Source organism: Balaenoptera borealis (genome assembly GCF_965194805.1).
Source record: "Balaenoptera borealis genome assembly, chromosome: 3".
NCBI classification, from domain to species: domain Eukaryota; kingdom Metazoa; phylum Chordata; class Mammalia; order Artiodactyla; family Balaenopteridae; genus Balaenoptera; species Balaenoptera borealis.
The window spans coordinates 28,614,882-28,642,641 of NC_138866.1; the positions used below are offsets into that span (position 1 = coordinate 28,614,882).

General features: G+C 42.1%; 2 protein-coding genes across 5 annotated transcripts in view; one reads left to right on the plus strand and one right to left on the minus strand.

Annotated features, from left to right (window-relative positions):
- HEATR4 (HEAT repeat containing 4) overlaps positions 1-26,841 on the plus strand; it is a 91,632-nt gene extending 64,791 nt beyond the window's left edge. For 3 of the 4 annotated variants that reach the window (XM_082383871.1, XM_082383872.1, XM_082383870.1), the window contains 6 exons: positions 1,314-1,432; positions 2,141-2,321; positions 2,887-2,956; positions 3,817-4,006; positions 4,690-4,768; positions 5,866-6,485. In XM_082383871.1, coding sequence (XP_082239997.1) covers positions 1,314-1,432; positions 2,141-2,321; positions 2,887-2,956; positions 3,817-4,006; positions 4,690-4,768; positions 5,866-6,123 — 897 coding nt within the window. In that variant the 3' untranslated portion in view covers positions 6,124-6,485. Of the gene's footprint in view, positions 1-1,313; positions 1,433-2,140; positions 2,322-2,886; positions 2,957-3,816; positions 4,007-4,689; positions 4,769-5,865; positions 6,486-7,439; positions 7,499-20,954 lie in introns of those variants that run through there. The other variant, XM_082383873.1, reaches the window with a different exon arrangement.
- RIOX1 (ribosomal oxygenase 1) lies at positions 6,255-9,899 on the minus strand. The gene is made up of 2 exons (XM_082383901.1): positions 7,215-9,899; positions 6,255-6,741 (listed from the first exon to the last, which is right to left on the minus strand). Exon 1 carries the CDS (start codon positions 9,558-9,560, stop codon positions 7,617-7,619), a length of 1,944 nt encoding a protein of 647 aa, XP_082240027.1. The 5' UTR covers positions 9,561-9,899; the 3' UTR covers positions 6,255-6,741; positions 7,215-7,616.
- Positions 26,842-27,760: the final 919 nt, after the last annotated feature.

Sequence of the window (27,760 nt, forward strand, 5' to 3'; positions counted from 1 at the left end):
TTCACTCATTCAGTAAGCAAGCACTTTCTGACCACATCCTACATGCTGGGCAGCATGCTACCATTGGGGATGCAAAGATAAGACGTCTTGGTAAATGTTACATGTAAATAGCTATAATAGAAGTAGCTGTAAAGTATTATGGGGATTTCCTATTGCTTACAGAAGGCAGAGGAGAGTTCACTGAGGAGATGCTTTTTGAGCTCAATCCTAAAAGAATAGGAAAACATCAGGTATCAGATAGGGGTGGAAAAGGGAGATGTTTCAGGCAGGGAGAATAGCTTTGGGCACATTACATAATCACCAACTAGTAATCTTCGTCCCTTCCCTTTTGAGAGACGTACTAACACATAGGGTGGCCAACTGTCCTAGCTTGTCCAGTACATAGGACTTTAAGTACTAAACCCAGGAAAAGTCCCAGGCAAATTGGGATGAGTTGGTCACCCTACTAACGTATCACTTTCAAATTTTAAGAGTCTCAAGCACAGATTATGCTGGCCCCGATATAATATAGTAGTTTAAAGCATGAGCTTTGGGCTTCCCTGGTGGTGCAGTGGGTAAGAATCCACCTGCCAATGCAGGGGACACGGGTTCGAGCCCTGGTCTGGGAATATCCCACATGCTGCGGGGCAACTAAGCCTGTGCGCCACAACTACTGAGCCTGCACTCTAGAGCCCACGAGCCACAACTACTGAAGCCCGCGTGCAGCTACGAAGACCCAGAGCCACCATAAATAAACAAATAAATAAATAAAAATAAATTTATGAATAAATAAAGCATAAGCTTCAAAAACAGGTCTGGGGGTGCTTCCCTGGTGGCGCAGTGGTTGAGAATCTGCCTGCCGATGCAGGGGACATGGGTTCGAGCCCTGGTCTGGGAAGATCCCATATGCCGCGGAGCAACTAGGCCCGTGAGCCGCAACTACTGAGCCTGCGCGTCTGGAGCCTGTGCTCCGCAACAAGAGAGGCCACGACAGTGAGAGGCCCGCGCACCGCGATGAAGAGTGGCCCCCGCTTGCCGCAACTGGAGAAAGCCCTCGCACAGAAACGAAGACCCAACACAGCCAAAATAAATAAATAAATAAATAATAATTTTTTAAAAAAACAGGCCTGGGTCTGAGTCCTGGCTCCAGCACTCAACAGGTTAACCTCGGGCAAGAAATCTAAGCCTCCTTTCTGTCACCTATAAATGGTAATATCTGCCTTATGGGATTGTTTGGGAGGATTATGTGATGGGTAAAAATACTTATTAGCACAGTGCCAAGTACAAAATTGACTTGGTAATAAATGGTAGCTAATTATTACACCTATGTGTAGGATATGAAACATAAGTTGATCCAGCTGATGTTGAGTGACTGGAATAAGAAAGTGAGACAAGCAGCTGCCCAAGCTCTGGGGCAAATGAGCCTTGGGAAAGAGGTGCATGACACAATCAGGTAAGACCTTGTCAATGTGGAGAAAGAAGCTTTTTTATTCTTAAAGGGTTCAGGGAGCCTGGGCTCCAGCCAGCCAGCATCTGTTGAGCTGCTCTGTCTGCTCAGCATTGTATAGATCCCATTGCAGGATTTTTTTTTTTTTAATAAAATAAAACATTAACAGCCCCTACAGACACTAACAATGTGGCTAAGGGAAGAATCATTAATTGAATGCCCACTAGGTGTTAGGCACTGTTTTAGATGTTTGAGAGTTCAAATGTATGACATGATTCTGATTATACAGGCAAGATACACAAATGCCTAGCAAAGTCAAGTTTCATGAAGGATGGGTAAGACTACGTAGGCAGAGAGAAGGTAAGACCTTCCACACTGGGAGCCAAATACAGAAATGAACATGGCACATGTGAGGACAGTGGGGAAGAGAACTTGACTGTAGCAAGAGATCCATGTTTAAAGTTTCCTTTACTCAGTCATTCAACATAGTTTAGCGCCTAGCATACTCTAGGTAATAGGGATTCAAGTAAATAAAACAGTTGAGGTCTCTCTACCTGGTGAAACTTAACATGCATAAGGCTAAGTAGGAAAGGGTGGGAATGGATAATGGAGAGCCTACAGAAGTTGGATTTTATCCTGAGGGCACTGGGGGTGGGCGTAGGGAGAGGGACCAAAAGTTTAAGGAGGGAAAATAAAAGCACCTGTGCCTTACAGAGTCAAGCTGGGCCAAGGAAACTTCCAGGAGCGTGTGGAAGCCCTCTCCCTGATTCGTGGGCTCAAGCTCATGACCGCCAAACTTCTCCCAAGCTTTCTGAACTCCTTCTCTGATGACTTCATGGCAGTTCGGCAGGCAGCTTGTTTGGCTGCTGGTGCCCTGCAGATCCATGATAATATGGTGAGTCAAGGAAACATGTACCATCTTACCTGATTAACCCAAGAGGGCATTACCCTGTGCTTCATTCGTACATAGTATACTCACCATTCTGTGCGGACACAGAATGAGAGATCAGAACCAGGAAGGTGAGGAGATATATAGGCCACACCAACAGTTAGGCCCACACTTAGGCTCCAGGCCAGCCTAGACTTCACTTTAGAGCACACCCCTGAATCCTGTTCTCACCTCAGTTAACTAGCTTCTCATTACATGGGTACTGATAGGCTTAGGGTACAACTCCAGTGAATCGAGTTATAATCCCTAGTTAATAGTGGAAAACCTGATGGAGGTATTCAAAAGAAGCCTATATGGCCATAGATCTATGAGCTGGGAAAATCAATCTGCAGATAGGAGATAAGAACACTATGCGCCTAAGCCAGTACTTCTGGCTCCAGCTCATTTTTTCACTAGGTTTGATAGAAGGCCACTTTTCCAGTTAAAGCACATTTAGACAAGAGGGGTCCCTGTCTCTGGTTCATTCTTGCTCTGATTGTCTCTACTCAGCACTGCCTTTTATCCATCCCAGGTCCTTGAATGCCTTCTGAATCTCATACAGAGAGATCCCTGCTGGAAAATCAAGGCCTTTGCCATTCGAGGTATTACAGGAGTGGCCCCAGCTCCTCAACCTCTAATACCTTCCCATATTTTAGTATAGATGATCCCCAGAATCTCTTTAGGAAGAGAGTAGAGTGTAAGGGAGGGGATAATCACAGCTTCTCAGAAGTTCCTTGCCTGAGAAATTAAAGATTATTTTCTTGTTCTTTTTAATTTTTAGTTAAGGAGTCTAGGTCTATGTCAAACGCGTTAAGGCAAAGGGCTGACAAGACAATCCCTGCCAACAGAATTAGGTATGAGTTCCAAGCAGGTATCCACTGTTGGATATACTTGCTTTCTCTGGAGGTTTCAACCATAGGACTCTGTAAAAGTCAGACCAGATTCAAGACTGCTACAAACCTAAAATCCTGCCCTCAAATTTCCTAGAGTTTCTTTTTAGGGATTTTTGGCATTGTTTCTCTCTGACAGTCTGGCAGGTCCCTTTAAGAATCAGCCCTGGGTTAAGCTGCGAAGTAACTGTGCCTTCTTTCCCCATTACCCTGCCTTGACTAGGTTGGTCTTCTGAGTTATCTATCCCATATCTCATTCCTAGGTAAATAGGTAAATTAGTATATTCTCACATCCTAATGGACAAGGATGGCATGGAATACCCCCCTTCTGGGAATTCTCTGGGGATAATGTCCTATTCTAACCCATTCCTAAAATTCTAATGGTAATTGTCATCTAAAAGGGAAGGTAAAGAGAAAATACTTAGTTTAGCATTTGCAATATTTAATTTAGCAAGTGGTTGCCTATACCTTATTATTATTATTATTTATTAATAAGGCCATTTCTGGATGCTAGGATATAGCAAACTCAATCTTAAGTGACAGTGGAACACGCTGCCCTCTAATCTCTGCAGCTTTGGGACAAATTGGCCACGTGAGTCCCCAACTGACAGACCTCCTGCTCTGGGCTATCCACTACGAAGAATCACCAGGTGTACGACTAGAGGCTTGCCGTAGCATCCTAGCCCTCAAACTTCAAGGAGACCGAGTCAGGGACACCTTCCTAGACGTGCTGCTCCTAGAGAACCATGATGCTGTTCTAAAGTAAGCACTAACCCTCTGGTTCCTGCCATGACCTCTTGTACTGCCAACTCTCCCAACCTTGTTAACAGAGTATGTGCCTGCCTTTCCAGGCTGCTTAATGGCTGTAAAAAGCACAGGCTCACCTGGGCCATTCATCTACTTAGCAAGTGGGTAACAGAAAAATTGGCCTGAATTAGATTAAAAGTCAAGCTCATGTAGTTTACGTACTTGTTCATCATCCCAGGTGGGTTTTTTTATTCAACTAACATTTATCAAGTGCCTACTTAGTGACGATAAGCTTTAGCGTCAAAAAGACCAGGATTTGAACCCCAGCTCAGACATGTGCTAGCTCTGTGAGTCTGGGTAAGTTACTTAAATTCTCTGAGCCCATTTTTTCATGTATCAAATGCAGACAGCAGTCTGCCTTATGGGTCTGTGGTGATGATTAATGAGATAACATGTTAGTACCTGTCATAAAGGTGTTCAATAAATAATATCTACTAGTACCTTCAAGTATATCATCTCAAAAACTACAGAACATCCCTACAAGCTAAGCATCATACCATTTTTGCAAATAAAGCTCAGCAAAACTGCGCAGTTAGGATTGGAACTTAGGATTCTTGTCTGATTCCAAGTCCTGTATTTTCCACCTCCATGCTTTAAGGATAGGAAGAACAACCTAAGAAGTTCTTCTTACCTTTCAGAGAAATTCACCATGCAATGAAGATACTCAACTTAGAAAATGAAGGAAACCAAGAAATGCTTCAGGAGATCAAGAACAGGGTAGATAAGTACAAGCTATGTTTTCAAGAAAAAATTCAGGGCTCTCAAGAGTTCCTCAGGCCCCTTTTCCCCCCTAAGCATGTACATACCCTCTTCCCCAACACAGAAATACTTTCTACAGCCCCAGATACAATATCTCACTTGAAGATACAAAATACATCTGTGCGAGATAGGATTATAAAATCCTACTAGTAAAAAGTAAAACAAAGCAAAAATCCCCTTAGTCCTCAAAATCAGTTGTTTCTGAAATATTGTTTCCTTTCCTTCCCTTTTTTTCCCCACCATCCTCTAAACCCAAGTTCTTTCTTTTTTGCAGATAGGCATAAAGAAGGAATGAGGGACTGGAATTGGCCCCCTAGATTTTTTTTTTTTTAATTAATTAATTTTTTTTGGCTGCGTTAGGTCTTCGTTGCTGCACAAGGCTTCCTCTAGTTGCTGCAAGTGGGGGCTACTCTTCGTTGCGGCGCACGGGCTTCTCATTGCAGTGGCTTCTCTTGTTGAGGAGCATGGGCTCTAGGCGCACGGGCTTCAGTAGTTGTGGCTCGCCGGCTCTAGAGCACAGGCTCAGTAGTTGTGGCCCACGGGCTTAGTTGCTCCGCGGCGTGTGGGATATTCCCAGACCAGGGCTCGAACCCATGTCCCCTGCATTGGCAGGCGGATTCTTAACCACTGCACCACCAGGGAAGTCCCTAGATTTTCTTTTTCCTTCTAAACTTTCCTTAATTCCTAATCTGGGCTCTTTCACCAAAGGAACTCTAGCTGAACAGGTGGTTCTAATTTTTCAAAGCTGTTAGAGGAGATGAATAGAGGGAAAAGGACTTTAAAAAGGCAAAAGATTCTTCATATAATTCACAAAACCAATTTCACATCAAGCAAGCATTTCTTAGCAGATTCCTTTCATCATGCCCAAAAAGCTAAAATAAATTTTTCAATAACAGATGTGAAAAATGTCCAACCAATATCACCAGGGAACAATGTTCTCGGGCATTTACGTACCACCTAATACTAATAAGCATGATGCAATGCTACTTTATTAACGCTTTTTGATGATTTACAGCCTAGTATAGTTGTTTTTTTCAACATTTGTTCTGATTCAGATTCAAACACTAAGCCAAAAGGAACTGTTGATACAGAAAATATTCAAGATTGAGACAGTCATAGGAAAAGTGAAGGAGGAAGCAAAACGTGTTTACATGCAACCCAAACAGGGGCAAAAACCACTGAAATTCCATACTTTTCTCCAAGAAACTTTTCAGGGTAAGTTTTCTAGGGATGAATCCTATGCCTTGACTCCTTTAACAAGCCTTTTTCAGGATTGGATGTTTGGGGAGTTAGTTGTGAGCCCTGTAGGATGAGAGCCAGGAAAGGACACTTTCTTTTCTTCTTGGCCACCATCCTCTCAGTCCTTCTGTTATCTTTTCCTTGTCCCCCTCCCCCAGGCTCTGATTTGCTATCTGCCCCTTAAAAAAAGAATGATGTAATTCGATCTGAACCAATTTGAAAGTTAGGTCAAAAAAAGGACGCCTTAGAAAAACAAAACAAAAAACTGCCGTGTGTATGTCTGGTTAAGCACTCAGAAAAAGCCTTGAAGCTTAACCTTGACTAGCAATATTACCTCTGGAAAGTGAGATTATACGTACATCTACACTTTTGCAACTTAAAAAAAAAAAACGATTTCATAAAGTTCTCAGCTTTATGTAACTCAACCTATCAGTTACGGTGAAAGGATCTTAAAAGTTCCAGATACAACCTAAATGATGAGGTGTAGACATCAAGCTGTACCAAAACATACTTACAAAATCAGTGTGCCCAGGCGTAGCAGCAGCCTCAGGTCATTCAGCCAACTGCCCACCAGCCACCACCCCAAACCCAGGTCTTCTGGTTCCAAGTCCAGTGCTCTCTCTGGTACACCAGGCTCTTTTCCACCAACCATGAGAATATTCACTTGCCAGATTTGGGGAAGTTTCTTCCAACTGCCAGAAAAAAATGAGAGTGGAAAGTAACTTGAACACCAGCCCTCCCTCCTGGCCAGCTTGCTACAAGTTGGCTGACTGAGGCCTATGACAGCACAACTAGGTGATATTCTGTCTCTCTGGGAGCAGTGCCAGCCACTGATGCAAGCAAACGCTGAGCAAAACCATAATACACTTTTAAAAACATAATATACTCATAACTTTTCTAATAGGATTGTGCTGTTTGGGGTTCAAGTAACATGATTAAAATGAATAAATTACCCCCAAAGTTGCAGAATTGGCCCCAATCCTACAACCGCCCCAAGTTACCTTTCACCTCAGCTGTTGATTTTCTCTGTCGACCTCCCTCCTCCCACATTTCTTCAAACCATGCCACATAATAATCTAGCCCTAGAAAAAGGAAAACATTCTCTGGCACTTTAATAACTTTTCTAACATTCACACAAACTCACAGTAACAAACAGGATACTGACCCCAACCCTCCCCCCAAACTGATGAAAGAGAACTCAAATGAAGGATGCAAATTCCAAATAAAAACTTCTAATGTCTCAAGCAGAGTAACACAGCAAATGCCACACAGTACACGGAAGCCTGAGGATGATGATGAAGTTGGTACTCTCAAACGATCAGGAATCAAGGTTACTTCAGAAAAAGCTCCTTCTTCCACCTCCAACTTCTGCTTTTACTTTTGTGCCTAGATGAGGTGGTGTTTCCTAGAAGACCGTCTGAGTTCTGTGACATTGAAGCAGTCATAAAGGTAAATGTAAGCACAGTGATGGTTATTAAGGTAAGAACGAATTTTTCCCCCCAAAAAAGTGGTGGTGGTAGGAGAGAATCACTACTGTCTTGTTTCTGGCAATCAAGGAGTAACTAGTTCAGGTTAGAGGCATCTTGGTGAGCAGCAGCCCCTTGTCATATAACATGGTCGCCAAGGAAAGCTGGTCCTCCACACTGTCGCAGGGCAAGTCCGCTACCCTCACAAACTCTGGGTAGGAGCGGAGCAGGAGTTCCATGGCATCAGCTTGCTGGGGGTATATCTCCAAGCACTTGGGCTCTTCCAGATGATAAACTCGGGAGTTTTCCACTGTATAATAGAGAAACAAATGGCCTCCCTCACCCACCAGCCGAGCTATACCATCCTGAAGCATGTGCACTTCTGTTTCTGTTGTCAACTGGGCCCCCACGTTTACAGGTTCCCCAGTCTCCCAGCGAATTGGGAGCCCATAAACGCTTAGTGCCCTCTCCCTATCAGTCAGCACAGGGGGCAGAGAATCGTGGATGAAGTCTTTGGCTCTCTGGTCAGCCACAGCATCGACAGGGGCAAAGTGTCCCAAGCGGGCAACCAAGACCCGCACTTTCTCCATGAAAGCAGTTCTTCGCGGATCCTTAGACTCCGAATGCTGGGCCCCCATGTAATCCATAAAGTCTCGGGGCAGTCCCCTACGAAACTCCACATTTTCCTCCATTGCAGCCTGCACTGCCAGAGGCAGTACAGCCTCCAGGAAGTCGCCCCAGGTATTGCGCTGGTATGTGGACAAGGTCAGGTGCAGAGAGTGCACTCCATCCTGGCATTCGGCTTGGTGAATGAAGCCTCGAGGAAAATAGAGCAAATCTCCAGGTTCCAGCACCGTCTGTAGCACCGGCTCTCCTAGGTCTTCCTGACTGAAGTTGGGGCTGGATGTCAGGGCTAGTTCCTCGGTCGGAACCCGCGGTCGGTAGACCCGCCAGAGTTTCCTACCTTCCAGCTGCAGCACAAAAGCCTCGATATCGTCGTAGTGGGGGGCAAAGCCCTGCGAGTTAGGGGGCGTGAGGTAAACGTTGGAGCCTGCCATGCTTCCAAACTGCTCCTGGAGCACAGCCAAAAACTGCCACACGGTGGTGGAGAAAGCCTGCGGACAGAGGAGGCGCAGGGAGCAGCCGGCCCTGTACAGGGACCACGCGGCGGCGGGCAGGGCGCGGCCGGGTGGGTTCAGGGTTTCGCGCCGCCCACTGATGTAGCGCGCGGCGTCCAGGTGCTGCCCGAACTGCACCTCCTCGTTGCGCAGCATTGAGTCCAGGTCGGCGGTAGAGAAAAGACCCTGGTAGTAGGTGTGGTCCTGCCGCCGCACCAGCACAGCCTCGCGCTCCCATAGGCGCCGGTAGAAATGGTCGGGCGGCATAGGCGCGATGAGCCACTCGAAGAGGCGCGCCGCCCGCCGCCGGCTGCTGGGGACGCGGTTCAGCTCAGCCAAGACGCGCTGCAGCGGGGAGTCCCAGGGCAGCTCCCCGCCCGCGCTTTCCCCCTGCGGCCCCGACAGCGTCGCTGGAGCCACGGACGGCGGGGCGGCCGCCAAGTGCTGGGCAGAGCACAGCACGGCCGAGGCCTCCACCAAGCGCGGCGGGGGGCCCGAGGCCTGCACCAGGCGTGCCGGCAGGGCGGATGCCTCCACCAGGCGCGCCGGCGGGGTCTGCGCCTCCACCAGGGCGCGGGGAGTCTGCAGGGAGCGGGACGCGGGCGAGGCCTCTAACAGCTCCGCGGGCCCGAGGTGGCCGTACGGCTCCCGCCGGGTCACATCCGAGAGGGCCGCCGCCCCGCCAGCCAGCGGGTCCCTGGGATCGTCGACCATCGACTCCACCCTCGAGTCCTCCGAGTCCTCGCTCGGCAGCGCCTGGGCCCTCAGCGCGGCCATCCGGGACGCGACACTTCTCCTCAGCTGCCTTCGGATCTTCCTGGGCCTCAGGGGCAGGGCCAGGACCGACCCACTATGTGGCTGTGGCTGGCGCCGGCGCCTCAACCGCCCGCGCCTCAGCAGCCCAGCGCTAGCCCGGAGCCCGTCCATAGTCCTACCCTCTCCCCAGCCCGGCGGGAGACGGCAAGAAGCCGGCTCAGGCCGGCGGCTTCCGCAGTGTACTCTGGGAAGTGGGTGGGCCTCCAGCCGCCTCTGGGTTGTCCCCGCCCACCATTCTTCCGCCGGCGCCTCCGGCTGGCCCCGTTAGAAAATGTTAATTAAGGGCTTCCCTGGTGGCGCAGTGGTTGAGAATCCGCCTGCCAATGCAGGGAACACGGGTTCGAGCCCTGGTCTGGGAAGATCCCACATGCCGCGGAGCAACTGGGCCCGTGAGCCACAATTACTGAGCCTGCGCGTCTGGAGCCTGTGCTCTGCAACAAGAGAGGCTGCGATGAAGAGTGGCCCCCACTTGCCACAACTAGAGAAAGCTCTCGCCCAGAAGCGAAGACCCAACACAGCCAAAAATAAATAAATAAATTAATTAATTAAAAAAATATGTACTTAAAAAAAAAAAAAGAAAATGTTAATTCAATGCATGGCTTCCCCCTAGAGCGGCGGAGTCCCTGCCAAATTAACACGGATTCCATATTTAGGGGGCAGTTTACAAATCAAGTTGCCAGGGACTCCAGGAGAAAGAAAGTTAGCTACTGAACTTTTTCCTTCTAGTGTCTGCAAATTGCAGTGTTCCTCGGGAGGTCCCCGTTTCTGAAAAACATGTTCCCCAGCAGCTTTGCATGAGGAAGCACACAATTCTTGGTTTCAAGGAATGCCCTCAGGCAAAGTTCTAGGTTCAAACTTCAGTCCACCTGGGTCTCTTTACAGACTGATTGAAGCCCTAAATTCCTCCGCCTAACTTCCCTTCCTCCTCTCCCCATTACAAATTTTCAGTCATTGCTTTCTCTCTGAAAATGAAGCTACAGACTTTTCTACGTGTATTCTTTTTTTATTTTATTTTTTTAATTTAACAAATGTTTACTGACTACTAAGTGACAGACTTGCGATGGCATCGGGGTGACAATCATAAAGAAGACAACGAAACAGACTATCACCTGCCTTCATGAGACTTAACGTTTCAGAGGACACGATCAACCTGCAAGGAAATGCACACTTTCCTTTTTCTTCCCTTCATCTTTGCTAGTTCAATCCAGCTCAAACTTCAAGTTCATCTCCAAGGCTACTTCTTAATTAAACTGGAAAGGAATATTTTCTGACTTAATAATTCCATATTCAATGAACATATGCTGACTCTACCTGCCCAGCATCCATCCCGGCCATCCCCCACCCCCCCACGAAAGACACTGAATTTCCTTTGGAGAACCATCCTGTGCTGGGGCTCCACTTGGTCTCCAGAAGTGCTGCGGAGCACAGTGAATGCTCCCAGACTGTGGAAGGCCTGGAGCATCAGTGGAATCCCGTATTCTAAGGCCACAATGATTGGCTTGTGCTTAACCAAGTGACCCAAGTTTCTCCAGTCAAAGTGACTCAAAGGAGCTTCACTATACAGACAGGCTGCCTAAGATTCTTTTTAGAGTCCACGTCTAGTGTTATCCTACTTCAGAAGGTCTTGAGAGGTGACCATATGCCAGGCGCTCTTGTAGACACCGGGGATGCAGAGGTGAGCAATATCCTCACTGTTTTTGGTGGCAGTTGAGCATCCATCCAAGAAATCTCCTGTGTCCCCGAGCTGCTGCGGGAGACCAACTCTGAGTCCCACGTGTTCTCTCCGAGCTGCCCATGCTGTTTAGGAAGAGCTGCGTGCAGCGTCTTGGTCCAGGGGAACTTTGGTCCCTCGTCAAGCCAGTTCACTCTGGCGGCAGGGGTGGGGAGGGGGCCGACCTGCGCCTCTTCAGGGGAATCGGGGCCATTCTTGTATTCTTGATAACTGCCCTTCCCACCCCCTCTGGGATTTTGTTTTATTAGCTACAACTTCCCTCTCCAGAATCTTCAAACTCGCCTCCTCTGAACCTTAAATCGACTTCTTAAATCTGGGCCTCTCATTAACAGGCACTGTGGTAGGCATGAGGGTGCAATTGTCGAGAACATGGTCACTGTCCCCATGTAACTATTGTTGCTTTATACATAAAGATTACTTGTCTTCATTTGAATCATTTATGATAGATTACCAGGAATGGAATTGCTGGGTCAAGGTAATTTTTGTGATTATTATAGGGCAAGATAATTTTTGTGATTATTATAGGTTTTACCAAACTCCCTCCCAAAGAGTTTACAACCTTGCAAGCAATTATAAGCAGGTTAGACTACATGGCCTCTAGGGCCTTTTCTATGGTTCTGTTTGATCTCTCAATCCTCTTCCTCACATTCCTATCCAAACCCTTGAGAAAGCATTTAGATTTTACCCCTACCCAGGTGTCGCATCTACCCTTTTAATTTCTCACATGGTCTATTACAGTGGTCCTCAAGTGGGGGCAATTTTGCCTCCCCAGGGAACACTTTGAAATATTGTATGTTAACACATATATGTGGAATCTGAAAAAATTGGTATAGATGATCTTATTTACAAAGCAGACATAGAGACACAGACATAGAGAACAAACCTATGGATACCAAGGGGGAAATGGGGGGGGGTTGGGATGAACTGGGAGATTGGGATTGACATATATACACTACTGATACTATGTATAAAATAGATAACTAATGAGAACCTACTGTATAGCACAGGGAACTCTACTCAATGCTCTGTGGTGACCTAAAGGGGAAGGAAATCCAAAAAAGAGGGGATATATGTATACATATAGGTGATTCACTTTGCTGTACAGTAAAAACTAACACAATACTGTAAAGCAACTATACTCCAATAATGATTAAGAGAAAAAAAAAAAAATTGCAAACTCTCCAGGCAGCTCAACATGTGGGCTTATACTGGGCCTTGATGGGAAACAATGTTGCTGGTTTCCCCTGCGGTATTCTCTGGAACTCAAAACAAGAGACCTGATCAAGAATAGGAGAGAAACTTCAGTTCAAGAAAGAAGCCTTTTGACCTAATCAAACGTATAAGCTTTTGCACAGCAAAGGAGACCATAAACAAAATGAAAAGACAACCTACGGAATGGGAGAAAATATTTGCAAATGATGTAACCAACAAGGGCTTAATTTCCAAAATATACAAACAGCTCATACAGCTAAATATTAAAAAAACAAAAAACCCAATAAAAAAATGGGCAGAGGGACTTCCCTAGTCGTCCAGTGGGTAAGACTCAGCACTCCCAATGCAGGGGGCCTGGGTTCGATCCCTGGTCAGGGAACTAGATCCTGCATGCATGCCACAACTAAGAAGTCCACATGCCGCAACTAAAAGATCCCACATGCTGCAACAAAGATCCCGTGTGCTGCAACTAAGACCCAGCGCAGCCAAAATAAATAAATAAAAATAAATAAATCTTAAAAAAAAAAATGGGCAGAACACCTAAATAGATATTTCTCCAAAGATGACATACAGATGGCCAAAAAGCACATGAACAGGTGTTCAACATCACTAATTATTAGAGAAATGCAAATCAAAACTACAATGAGGTATCACCTCACACCAGTCAGAATGGCCATCATCAAAAAATCTACGAATAATAAATGCTGGAGAGGGTGTGGAGAAAAGGGAACCCTCCTACACTGTACGAGGGACTATAAGTTGGTGCAGCCACTATGGAGAACAGTATGGAGTGTCCTTAAAAACCTAAAAATAGAGCTACCATATGATCCAGGAATCCCACTCCTGGGCATATATCCAGAAAAGACAAAAACTCTATTTCGAAAAGATACATTCACCCCAATGTTCATAGCAGCACTATTTGCAATAGCCAAGACATGGAAGCAAACTAAGTGTCCAAAAACAAATGAATGGATAAAGAATATGTGGTGTGTGTATATATATATATATATGCCATAAAAAAGAATGAAATTATGCCATTTGGAGCAACATGGATGGACCTAGAGATTATCATACTAAGTGAAGTAAGTCAGACAAAGACGAATATCATATATCAGTTATATGTGGAATCTAAAAAAAATGATACGAAGGAACTTATTTACAAAACAGAAATAGACTCACAGACATAGAAAACAAACATATGGTTACCAAAGGGGAAAGCGGGGAAGAGGGATAAATTAGGATCTTGAGATTAAGATTAATATACACATTACTGTATATAAAATAGACAAACACCAAAGTCCTACTGTTTAGCACAGGGAATTAGGGAATTATATTCAATACCTGTAATAACCTATAATGGAAAAGAATCTGAAAAAGAATATGTATATATCAGAATCACTTTGCTGTACACCAGAAACTAGCACAACCTTGTAAATCAACTATATTTCAAAAAAAAAAAAGGAAAGAAAGAAGCCTTTTAATTCTACCTAGTGGGCCTTCTACATTGCCTCCCAAATGTTTTGCAAACTGCTGTGGGGAAAGTAATACATGTTTGTGATTTAAAAAAAAAAAATGGTCCACATCAAAAATATCTTAAATAAAAAAATACCCTTATTAAAGCCCATTTCATATTCCATCTCCTCCCCAAAGGCTCTCCCATCTCCCTAGTCACAGGAGAACTTTGGCCCTTTCACATCGCTTTAGCACATTGTGCATGTACTGGTGTATTATATATTTGTCAGATTCCTTCTTAAACTTCCTAGACTGTAAACTCCTTCAAGCAAAGGACTTCCTTATGCCTCTTTCTCTTGCTTTTAGCACACTGCTCTTCACAGAGAAGATGCACAGGAAATGTTTGTGGGAAGCAGACCAACCAGAACTGAGTCCCTGCTACTCATTGTCTGTGGCATTAGCTCAGTCAAGTTACTCTCTCAGATCTCGGTAATCTCATCTGTAAAGTAGGAATAGTCATTGAACATACTTCTTCATAGATGTATGGAGAAAATAATGTTTTGTTGTGAGCATAAAATAATGCATGCAAGGCACTTAGCACAGGATCTGGTACAGATCTAAACACTTAAAAAAATTGTAGCTATAATTTATTATTATGGAGCAAGGACCTGTATGATGGCTTTTGTGCCTCTGGCCTAGTTCAGAGAAACTAGGAGTGCGGGAGTCAGAGAAGTTCTTAAATTGGCCAGGATGACAGCATGGGATGGGAAGATTGATTGTTTTTGCCTGTGCCCTGTGGAAGTTTAAATGGGTCAGTGGGACCGTTTCAGACAAGGCCATCGTGTGAGGTATCGCTCTGCACAAAGTTACCTGGCCAAGGGCCAGAGGAGGGTCTGAAACCAACCGATGTTATCCTCGAAAGTACTGTGCCCTACTCTAGGGCTGCAGTGTCTGAAGGAAGGGCCAGCAGAGGGGGAGCCCTCTTCCTAATTGACATACATGCTGTGTATGTTGGCCAGACCCTGATATCAGATTCCCCAGGGAAATATTGCAAAGGGCAGGTCAAGGATGTCACTGGGAGGTTTCGCTTTTTCAAAGGGAGCGGTTTTCAATAGACAGTGGACACATCCTGTAGTGAACTGGGGGGATGAGCTATGCTTCTCTGCTGGCAAAGCTGGGAAACACTGGGCTTAGCTAGACGAGAGCTGTAAATTTGTCTTTTCCACATCCTGTACAAGTATTTCCTCCTCTTAGTCTTTCCTGTGACCTCATCCTTTTCTTTTTTCAACATTTTATGATTTCCTCAAGTAAAGAATGTTGTTGCTATCTGTCTTCTAGTTTCCCTTGTGACTGGGAGACACCTTTTGGAGACTGAGTTACTTTTAATTTCATCATTTTCCTGTGGCTCTACTTAGTTCAACAAAAGCAGCTATTAATAACCATTTTCAGAAATATATTTACTGAGACTTCCCTGGTGGCGCAGTGGTTAAGAACCCACCTGCCAATGCAGGGGACACAGGTTCGATCCCTTATCCAGGAAGATCCCACATGCCACAGGACAACTAAGCCCAAGCGCCACAACTACTGAGCCTGCGCTCTAGAGCCCGCAAGCCACAACTACTGAGCCTGCGCACCTAGAGCCCGTGCTCCGCAACAAGAGAAGCCACTGCAATGAGAAGCCTGCGCACCGCATCGAAGAGTAGCCCCTGCTCCTCGCTGCAACTAGAGAAAGCCCGCGCACAGCAACGAAGACCCAACACAGCCAAAAAAAATAAAGAAAAAGAAATATATTTACTGACATGGAATAATGTTCTCAATATATCATCGAATAAGAAAAAAAAGCAGACAAAATAAGTATTACGGTAGGATCCCATTTGGGAGATATATATGTGTGTGTCGATATGTATGTGTATTTCTATCTATACATCCATCCATATATACGTACTACTGAAAAAAGTTTAGGAGTCTTTATGCCACAATATTTAACAGTGATCGTCTTTGGATGGTGGGATTCCAGGTGATTTTTATTTTCTTCTTCTTTGCATATTTGCATGGTCTGGGTTTTCTACATTGTACATATCATTTGTGCAATTAAAAATATAGTGTTTTTTTTTTTGAATTCCCTAGCAGTCCAGTGGTTAGGACTCCGCGCTTCCACTGCAGGGGCATGGGTTCTATCCCTGGTTGGGGAACTAAGATCCCGCAAGCTGCGGGGCACGGCCAAAAAAAAAAAGAAAAAGATATATAGTGTTTTTTTAAACAACAAACTTCACTCTCCCTAATTCATTTCATTTCTTCTGATCTCTAATCATTGCTTGCCTTGCTCTTATTTTTTTGAGTTGATATTATCTTTGTTTAATGAAAGAAATTTGACATTGAGATTATAGAAGTTACTAATTGTTCATCAGAGAAGCTGCTGTAGAAAAGAGGTTGAATAGAGCCAATCCCATGTTTAAATCTACATAGAATGATCTGAATCCTCTCAGAAAAGTTATCTCCCCCACCAAATCCCATTGTTAGATAGTTATACCTTTGGATGTCATTGCCTTTTTCATTCATTTTTATTTAAAATTCAAATACACTGGGAAGGTGTATTAATTTGCCAGGGCTGCCATAACAAAGTACCACAGACTGGCTGACTTCAACAACAGAAGTTTATTTTCAGACAACAATTTCTGGAGGCTAGAAGTCCAAGATCAAGGTGTTGGCAGGGCTGTTTTCTGGGGCCTCTCTCCTTGGCTTGTGGATGACTGCCTTCTCCCAGTCTTTATATGGTCTTCCCTCTGTACAATTCTGTGTTAAAATTTCTCCTTTTTATAAGAACATCAGTCATATTAGATTAGGGTCCATTCTTACAATCTCATTTTAACTTAATAACCTCTTTAAACCCTATCTTCAAATACAGTCACATTCTGAGGTACTGGGGGTTAGAACTTCAACACATGAATTTTGGGAGACACAATTTATCCCATAACAGAGGGGTGATATATACTAAGTCACAAATTCCTTTAAGCACTTTTCCTTTTTGAAGGAAGGATAACATGATAAGTTGTTGAAAGGGGGATAGGGAGAAAAAGAAATTAAAGAAAAAAGAAAAACAAGTGTCCAGGGTAGTGGTTCTCAGCCCAAGATGATTTTGCCCCCCCTCCCTTCCAGGGGACATTTGGCAATATCAAGAGGCAGTTTTGGTTGTCACAACAGGGGAGATGCTACTGGCATCTAATGCGTAGAGGCCAGAGATGCTGCTAAACATCCTACAATGTGCAGTACAGCCCCACAACAAAGGATTATCCGGCCCTAAATGTACCAAGGTTGAGAAACCCTAGGATGAACTTTTGGATGACTTCATCAACATAAAAATGTGAATATCTTTGATCCAGTAATACTGCTTCTAGGAATCTATCCTACAAAAATATTCACCCATGTGTACAAACATATATAGAGATAGAGAGAGAGATAGAGACAGAGATATATACAGATGCTCATTGCTTATCATTTCAAAATTGGAAATGACTCAAATGTCGACTAAGTTTCAAGAATTCTTGTTAAAAATAATAACTAGGAAAGACATTGAAAATATATTGTAAACTGAAAAATCAAATTGCAGAACAATATATATGTTGTCCCTTTTTTAAAAAATCCATATACATTTATATATAGTTTCTTTAAAACCACATATGTTGTATTTGTGTGTGTGACTGCACAGTTGAATATCTGAAGTCAGAGGTTGCCTCTGGGGAATGGCATTATTGGCAATAGAAGAACTTTCATGTTTAACTTTATACATTTCTGAATAATTTTGCTTAAGACCTCAAGGATATAGGACTTTGCTTTGGTAAATGTGAGACAGATTACAGTCTAACTTTGAGACTACTGACTCACTAATTTGTAAAACTATTTTACCAAATTACTGTAAATTAGGGATCAACAAATTATAACTCTCAGGCCAAATCTGGCCTGACTCCTGTTTTTACACACCCTGTGGACTAAGAATGATTTTCATATTTTTAAATGGTTGAAAAAAATCAAAAGAAGAATAATATTTTCTGAAATAAAATTTGTACAAAACTCAAATTTCAGTGCCCACAGATAAATTTTATTGGAATACAACCACACTCATTCATTACAAACTGTCTGTGGCTACTCTCATACTACAATAGCAGAGCTGAGCAGTTTTGACACAGGCCATCAGGCCCACAAAGCCTAAAATATATACTATTAATATTTGGCCCTTCACAGAATTCTGCCAAGTCCTGCAGTACATCATGTAAGATGCTGTCTAGGATGTTGAACTTCCAACTCTTTTGCTCATGGACCCTCTAAAAGAATTGTGAAAAGCTATGTCACCTCTTCACCTTTTTTCATTGACATCAAACATTTTTTTAAGTTTAAATAGACACAAAGCGTCTAATTTCTAACATCTACATAGTCCAGCATTTATATATATTGATATTTTGAATTAAAACTGTTACATCACTTTAAAATGCATCCAACAAAATCTATAACAGTTTGATACCTACCATCATCCATTTAAAAAAATTATAAAATAAACAAGCTCTTCTTTGAAGTTGAAAATTTAATATCTTTTTTTAAGCTTACATTTCCATTTTGAAATAACTTCCAGACAGAATTTTATTCTAATATACTATATGTTTATGCTTGAAAATATTTTTCATCATCATAACACTGTCTCTAACAAAAATATGTATTTAAATTGAGGTTACAGTTATTTTCTCTTGTCATAGTCTGGGTTTTTCCTGGGATTCCCTGACCTCCTAAATGATTTTTTTTTATTTGTATTCATTAAGTTTCATTCTTGTGCTGTATAGTTCTACGGGTTTTCACAAATGCATAATGCCATGTATCCACCATTTCAGTATCATGCAGAATAGTTTAACCACGCTAAAAATCTTCTGTGCTTCCTCTTTTCCATCCTCTCTTCCTCCCCGCAAACAACTGACAATCAATGATCTTATTATCTCTGTAGTTCTGCCTTTTCCAGAATGTCATATAATTAAAATCATACATATGTAGCCTTTTCAGGCTAACTTGTTTCACTTAGCAATACATATTCAAGGAGGTTCACCCAAGTCTTTTGTGGCTTGAGAGCTTATTTCTTGTCTGTGAACAATATTTCATTGTATGGATGTACCACAGTTTGTTTTTCATTTCACCTACTGAAGGTTGATTCTAGTTTTTAATGATTATGAATAAAGTTGCTACAAACATTCATGTGCAGGTGAGACTTACTTTTTATTATGACTTCATTTTTCATTTCAAGTATAATATTCAAAGAATATAATACAAGTAATTGACAGAGAAATACATCTTGAAAGTCAAAATTAAAAGTTAAAATTAAAATGATATGGCCCATCACAATTGATTTATTCAATTTTTTAAGTAATGAAAAACAAGATAATAAATAATGTGTTGGTTCTTATTACTTAAATAGCAAAAGTACAATATAATATGTAGCTGAAATTGTAAGTTATTTGTGAAATAAGAAATATTATACAAGGCATGGTGTTCTTTCTGCATATATGTAAGTGGGCATATATCAAACTTTGGGGTTAGGCTTTTGAGATTAATTAAAGAATAGTCAAGTATGGGTTGGCCAAAAAGTTCGTTCGGGTTTTTGTAGCATCTTATGGGAAAAACCCGAATGAACTTTTTGGCCGACCCAATATAAAAAATCAGAAATAATCCCATTAAATTCATTAGACATCATAATAAAATTTTTCCTATTTATTTAATGAAGGAGGAAGATATATACATACACAAGGGACTTCCCTGACTGTGCAGTGGTTAAGACTCCATGCTTCCACTGCAGGAGGCACAGGTTTCATCCCTTGTCGGGGAACTAAAATCCTGCATGCTACACAGCATGGCCCAAAAATAAATTAATTAAATTAAATTTTTAAAAAATTCACCATTTGTAGTACCACTACAGGTTTGCTCCCTGCAAATACACAATTCTGATGTATTCTATTTTGCTTGATTCCTATCACACAAGAAAAACATGGTGCATTTATTTATAATGCAGTTTTCCTGCACCACCACATTCTGGTAAGGAGCTCCAAAGACTGCAAAAATTCCAAATTCAAACCTGGTCTTTTTGTCAATGTAGGTGATAGTATGTATTTTAGTTAACAGTTTGGGGACTTCCCTGATGGTCCAGTGGTTAAGACTCCGTGCTCCCAATGCAGGAATCCCCGGTTAGATCCCTGGTCAGGGAAATAGATCCCACATGCCACAACTAAGACCTGGTGGGGCCAAGTCAATAAATATATTATTTTTTTAAAAAAACAGTTTGTTAACTTGATTTTTAAAAAATATTTATTTGGCCGCGCCCAGTCTTAGAAGATCCTGCGGCACGCGGGATCTTTTAGTTGCGGCATGCGGGATCTAGTTCCCTGGCCAGGGATCAAACCGGGTCCCCTGCATTGGGAGTCTTAGCCACTGGACCACCAGGGAAATCCCCACTAGCTTGATTTGTAACATTTAAATATTTAGACGTTTAGTAAATGGGATTCCATTTGTACTTTGGCCCTAAGCTAAGAATACATTTGGAAATGAGATAGATAACTCTCTTACTATTCCATAGAGTAACACAGAAACCTAGATTAACATTAGAACAGCCTAGATTCCTGGGAACACTTTAACTTAGGTACAAACTCAACCGTGGCCATCACTACTTTGGTTTATAAGGTGAAAATAGAGCAGCGCTGTGTCCCCAGGGGCTGTTCACCCTGAGTGAATCCACCTTAGCACACATGAAGAATAAAGCTCTTTAGTCATTGCTACTGCAGTTCCCATAGCTGCTGCTACTACTACATATTAATAAAGACATAGGAAACACAGGCTAACCCCAAAGATCACCATGTGGAGGTCCAAGCCTTGGGTGGGAAATTCAGGCATATTCTCCACATTAGGCTGCTGACTGCAATCAAAAGAGGCAGGTCTTGGACTCATAGATTCTATTCTCTTATTTATTATGGTAGTTCACAGAGCTATTCTGATAAAACCATGGCTGAAGAGGCTTTCTCTTTGGATCTGTCACATGAGACCACATTTTGCACACGCGCTCACATGTTAATATCTCTCTGCAGCCTGTGAGGCCCCGCACACCAAATCCCTGGTCACAGAGTCCAGTCCTGGGCCTAAACACAAGAAGCAGAGGTCATTCATCACTTGTCAAAGATCTACGCACTGCCCGGGAAAAAAGGATTGCGATGGGACCATTTGGATCTGACAACCAAGATCTCTAGCTAAGTAAAAACTCAAGTTTTTTCCAGGGTCATGTCCTCTTCCCCTAGAAGGAAAGGTAATTATTTCTAGGATGAGCCCTTCTCTTGCTCCAAGACACAGGCAGCCGTGGACCTAGTCACATTCTTCTCTTTAACTGATGTTGTGTAATCTCTTTGTCATTATATTTATAAAGAAAAATCTGTTTAACAGTAAACCTGGCTCTTCAATGTGCACCATTTACACAGAGGGTTAAAGAAAATTGACATCACATTAGGTGACAGTCCATATTTTTCCATAACCCAGAAAAGTCATATACTAAATATAGGTCAGAACTCCAAAGTTTACTAGAATAGAAATATTCAAAGACCCAGAATCTTTTGTAAGCTATACAAAGAGCCCTTTGAAACCCAAACTAGAATCCCATTAGTCTAGGAAAGAAAATCTTAAGTGATGTTTTCTATCTACAAGTCTAGTCTTGTTCTAGAGCAAGTTCTTTAACTGCAGCCCAGAAGGCAATAAGGAAGCCACGTCACTGGACTATTACAAGAAAACAGAGCTAGTACAATATTTTCCACCTTGTACTGCGTGGGTGGGTGTGAATACTTTTAGATCCCTAGGAAGCATTGCTGCAGTTTCACAAGGCTGATTAGCAATTCTCATGAGCCTCCTTAATGTTAATGTTACTTAATGCTTAAAAGATTATGGCATCATGGGAGAGTTACCAACTGTATCTGTATCCTAAGCTGGGATCCTGTAAGAGCACACAATACCCAAAAAATTGCCATGGAAGAGGAAAGATCCAGAACTCATAGTAGTGTGCATCCAGCTTTCTTTCCTATATATTAATTGCTGTTTACGCCCTAAATAGCTTTGGGACATTTAGTGATTAAAATAAAGCCAATATGAATCTCTCTCTCCATTTTTCTCCCCCTAATCAGATCCTCTCTTCTGGTTGCACTGTTATGATCAGAAATATAAAAAGCAATAATTTCCACTATGAACACCTAGCAGCTATTGAACATGGGGGAAAAAAGGACTTTGGGGGATATCAGTTAAGTATGTAAAAGAAAATCTTCCCTTTTCCTGACTCATGTAACCCATGTTTTTATTTATTAATTTACACACATCATCCAAGTTAAATACTAATCCAAAAAGCACCATCACATACATCAGAATTATTTCCACATCTATCAAGTCTGAAGATTCTGAGATCTGGCTGCCATGAGACATTTGAGACAATAAATAATTCTGTATGAGTACTTTCTCAGCCCCTCTATCTTTGACTTTGTCATTTCATAATGAAAGGACTTTATTGTGCTCTCTGCATCACTGGCAGGAAGAAGAAGCCTGAACGGAACCCTTCAGTCAGTCAGCAAGGCCAAACAGAGGGTCTGTTAGGCCTTCGGAACTCTGGGAGATGTAGCAGAAGCAGCAGAAATGGCCCTTGTCTTTGAGGAGTGTACAAAGGGTTCTATAAAATACACATATAAGAACCTTTGAAAGACAGTATGCTTAATCTAGTAGGAATTGCGGGGTACACAGCAGATGTGTTGTAGGAGTCCAGGGGAGAAGGGCGCTGGAGTAGTCATGGGTCTCAGGGATAGCACGAGCCTTAGATAGAGTGAGGGGAGGAGGGAAGATCTTCCAGGTGGGGGAAGGACAGGAGAAAAGCTGGAGGACGGAACTCGGAAGGGCTCCACGACAGCTCCATTTTCCTCTTGTGTTTCCAAATCGGTTCACTTATTGCTTCACAATAAAGAAGCAGGTCATCCATTCTCCTTGCCCCTGTGCTTTCTAGCTGTATCTATTCATGTTAATAAACTGTTATAATGACAAAATATTCCAGAGATCCTTACCTGTCCTACCAGACTGAGGCAGTTGTAGGAGAGTCTTCCCGCACAGAATGTTTCGGCTGTCTCCTTTCCATTGCTCCTCTTTCCATTTTTCGTCTCCTTTCTTCTGCCACAGACATTCGCTAACTCCACAGGTTGATTAGACAAGGGATTGCTGCCTATCCTACTTTAAAAGGAAGCTTCTGTTTGGCCCAGCTTGTGGGAGAAACACTATGCTGACCTTCTCTTGGTTGAGATCTAGAGAAATTTTCCATTTTTCAACAAAGATTCGTGTCCTTATTAGTTTACATAGTCCATCTAAGTTAGCATCCCTTAGTGAACTACATGAACAGAAATCTTCCTGACCAGACTAACAACAAAGAGGGGGCAGTGGGTCAGAAGGAAAACACCTGCGTTAGAATTTATTCTCTCCCATCCCACAACCTCCCATTGGTTATCACTTAATCCTCCCACTCCATCACATCCTTTCTGGAAGAGCTATACTGTCAGCAAATAGTTACCAAATGCATGTATTATATTTAGGCATCATGGCTGTACCAGGAAGTGTAAGACAGTTTTTCTGACTCTGAGGAGTTTGTTTTCTTACTGGATAAAAGGGGCTCATTTGTTGGAGGCAGCAGCATCAGGGCCTCTCAGAAGTCAAGAGTGAGCTGGATACTCTAACTTTTTTGAGACTTCAGCTATATTTTTAAAAACGAAGTGCCAAAATGAAATTTTTAAAAATACAGTAGGTTTTTAATGTATACACTTAAATTATTGCTTTTAACACAAAAAATTACAATGACTAACTTTTGAAACAATGTCAAAAATCTAAATGAACATGAATGTTCACAGCAATATTATTCATAATAGCCGAGAAGTGGAAACAACCCAAATGTCCATCAACTGATGTATGGATAAATAAACTTTGGTGTATCCATACAATAAAATATTATTTGTCAATAAAAAGTAATGAAGTACTAGTCCATCGACAGATGAAAGGATAAAGAAAATGTGATTTTATATATATATATATATATATATATACATATACACACATATACATGTATACCCACATATACAATGGAAATACTACTCAGCCATAAAAAAGAATGAAATAATGCCTTCTGCAGCAACATGGGTGGACCTAGAGATTATCATACTAAGTGAAGTAAGTCAGACAGAGAAAGACAAATATTATATGATATCACTTATATGTAGAATCTAAAAAAATGATACAGATGAACTTATTTACAAAATAGAAATAGACTCACAGACATTGAAAACAAACTTATGGTAACCAAAGGGGAAAAGGGGTGGGGAGGAATAAATTAGGAGTTTAGGATTAGCAGATACACACTACTACATACAAAATAGATAAACAACAAAGACCTACTGTATAGCACAGGGAACTATATTCAATATCTTGTAATAACCTATAATGGAAAAGAATCTGAAAAAGAATATATAACTGAATCACTTTGCTGTATACATGAAACTAACACATTATAAATCAATATACTGAAGTACTGATAAATGCTACAACATGGCTGAACCTTGAAAACACTATGCTAAGTGAAGGAAGCCAGTTACCAAAGATCACATATTGTATGACTTCATTTATATGAAATTTCCAGAATAGACAAATTTTTTTATTTGTCTGTTCCTTCTTAAACCAATCGTCTGTTGATGCGCACTTGGGTTATTTCCATGTCTCGGCTATTGTAAATAGTGCTGCTATGAACATTGGAGCGCATGTGTCTTTTCAAATTGGAGTTTTCAACTTTCCCAGATATATGCCCAGGAGTGGAATTGCTGGATATATGGTAGCTCTATTTTTAGTTTTTTGAGGAACCTGCATACTGTTCTCCATAGTGGCTGCACCAATTTACATTCCCATCAACAGTGTAGGAGGGTTCCCTTTTCTCCTCACCCTCTCCAGCATTTGTTTTTTATAGACTTTTTCTTTTTTTAACATCTTTATATAGACTTTTTGATGATAGCCATTCTGATTGGTATGAGGTAATGCCCAATTGTGGTTTTGATTTGCATTTCTCTAACAATTAGTGGTGTTGAGCATTTTTTCATGTGCCTGTTGGCCATCTGAATGTCTTATTTGGAGAAATGTCTGTTTAGGTCTTCTGCCCATTTTTTGATTGGGTTTGGGGTTTTTTTGATACTGAGTTGTATAAGCTGTTTGTACACTTTGGATATTAACCTCTTGTCAATTGCATCATGTACAAATATTTTCTCCCAGTCCATAGGTTGTCTTTTAATTTTGTTGATAGTTTCCTTTGCTATGCAAAAGCTTATAAGTTTGATTAGGTCCCATTTGTTTATTTTTGCTTTTGTTTCCTTTGCCTTAGGAGACAGGTCCAAAAAAATATTGCTACGATTTAGGTCAGAGAATGTTTTGCCTATGTTCTCTTCTAGGAGTTTATGGTGTTATGTCTTATATTTAGGTATTTTAACCATTTTGAGTTTATTTTTGTATATGGTGTGAGGGAGTGTTCTAATTTCATTATTTTACATGTAGCTGTCCAGCTTTTCCAACACCACTTGCTAAAGAGACTCTCTTTTCTCCGTTGTATATTCTTGCCTCCTTTGCAGTAGATTACAGAATATCAAATTTATGTAAACAGAAAGTAGATTAGTGATTGCTTAGGGCTGAGAGAGGTGGGAATGGGGGAGGGAGAGTTGGAGAGGGGAATAGGAATTGACTGTTAATGGGGTTTCTTTTGGGGGAACAGATATGTTCTAAAATTAGATTGTGGTGATGATTGTTCAACCTTGTGAATATAATGAAAAAACATTGCATCATACACTTTAAGTGGGTAAATTGTATAGTATGCTAATTGTATCTCAATTCAGCTGTTTTTTTTTTTTTTTTTAAACTTGTATTCACTGTCATGAGCTTGACAGTTTCTAAATACTTGAAGCTTTTCTGATGAGATTGGTGGGGATGTGAATGCGTGGGATTTTTTTTTTTAATTAATTAATTAATTATTTATTTATTTTTGGCTATGTTAGGTCTTCGTTTCTGTGTGAGGGCTTTCTCTAGTTGCGGCAAGCGGGGGCCACTCTTCATCGCGGTGCGTGGGCCTCTCACTATCGTGGCCTCTCTTGTTGTGGAGCACAGGCTCCAGACGCGCAGGCTCAGTAGTTGTGGCTCACGGGCCCAGTTGCTCCGCGGCATGTGGGATCTTCCCAGACCAGGGCTCGAACCCGTGTCCCCTGCATTGGCAGGCAGATTCTCAACCACTGCGCCACCAGGGAAGCCCAATTCAGCTGTTTTTTAAAAATCTAAATCGAAAGGCTTATTGTGACTGTGAAAGGCCCACAAGTGTAGGATGCTGTGCAGTGTGGAGTAGTGAACAGAACACTGGCTTTGGAAGTCAACATGCTTGAGTCCAAATATTTTGCTGCTTATTAATTATGTGACCTTAGGTGAGTGACTTAAATTCTCTGAGATTTCTTTTTTTTAAAATAAATTTATTTTATTTGTTTATTTTTGGCTTCATTGGGTCTTCGTTGTTGCGTGTGGGCTTTCTCTAGTTGCGGCAAGTGAGGGCTACTCTTCGTTGTGGTGCGTGGGCTTCTCATTGCAGTGTCTTCTCTTGTTGTGGAGCATGGGCTCTAGGTGCACGGGCTTCAGTAGTTGTGGCACATGGGCTCAGTAGTTGTGGCTTGCAGGCTCTAGAGTGCAGGCTCAGTAGTTGTGGCACACGGGCTTAGTTACCCTGCGGCATGTGGGATCTTCCTGGACCAGGGCTCAAACCTGTGTCCCCTGAATTGGTAGGCAGATTATTAACCACTGTGCCACCAGGGAAGCCCTGAGATTTCTTTTATTCACTGTAAAATGGTGACAATAATTCCTACTTCATAGGACTGGGTTTTTTTTTTTTTTAAAAACATTGATTCAAAAAAATATTTATTAAAGAGTTATTACATTCCAGGAACTGTTCTAGGTTCTGGGATACCGCAGTGACCAGGATAGTCAAGGCTCTCTACATTATAACTCATGCAAAAAAATCTAGAGTTTTACATGAAACTTGTCCACTGTAAAACATTGGCAATTACTTTAAAAATATTAAAAACACTGAAAACTAACACTGTGCAAAATACATCTGTGAGCCAAATTTTGCCCTTGGGCTGAGAGTTTGTGACCCCTGATATAGGCTTTTCAGATGGTGAGTTTCTAGGCTATTGCTCACTTGGCTGAACCTCAGCACCCTCAGCCTGTTCCCATGTGCTGCCCAGCACCAACCAAAGAAAAATTCCTCATAAAATTCAGGGAAATCGTCCTAGCAAGTAATTGAGTTAGGCAGTGGCCTGGATCTCACCCATCTCTATAAGATGCTGCAGGCTTCTTCAATGATCCAATGAGGCACCATTCATTTTCCATGCCTGGGCTGAGCTGGCACTTTCTACAGGGTAGGTTTGGAAGGCACTTGTGCTTCCCATGCCTTTCAAAATCATCTGTCCTCTGAGAATCTCTTTGGGAGGCCAATTTAGGACACAGTCTCAGATGTTAGGATTTAGCCCTTTCATTCTTCTTTATCTGCTGATACCTGTCACCTCAATTGTTTTTGGCCAAACATATAAGTGTGCACTAGTTGTATAGGAGGCTGTTTCCTGGAACTCAATAATGGTTAATTAATCTGTTTTAGTTCTCTAACATATCCCAGATCTCAGAAAAGAAAAAAAAAGCTTTAAATATATCTTGTAGCTATTCAATTCAGAGTCGAACAAATTTACATTGCTCATTTATCCATCAACAGAGCAGCAGAGTTTAAAGCTCTGGGAAGAGGGATTCTATAGAGAGAATTCAGGAA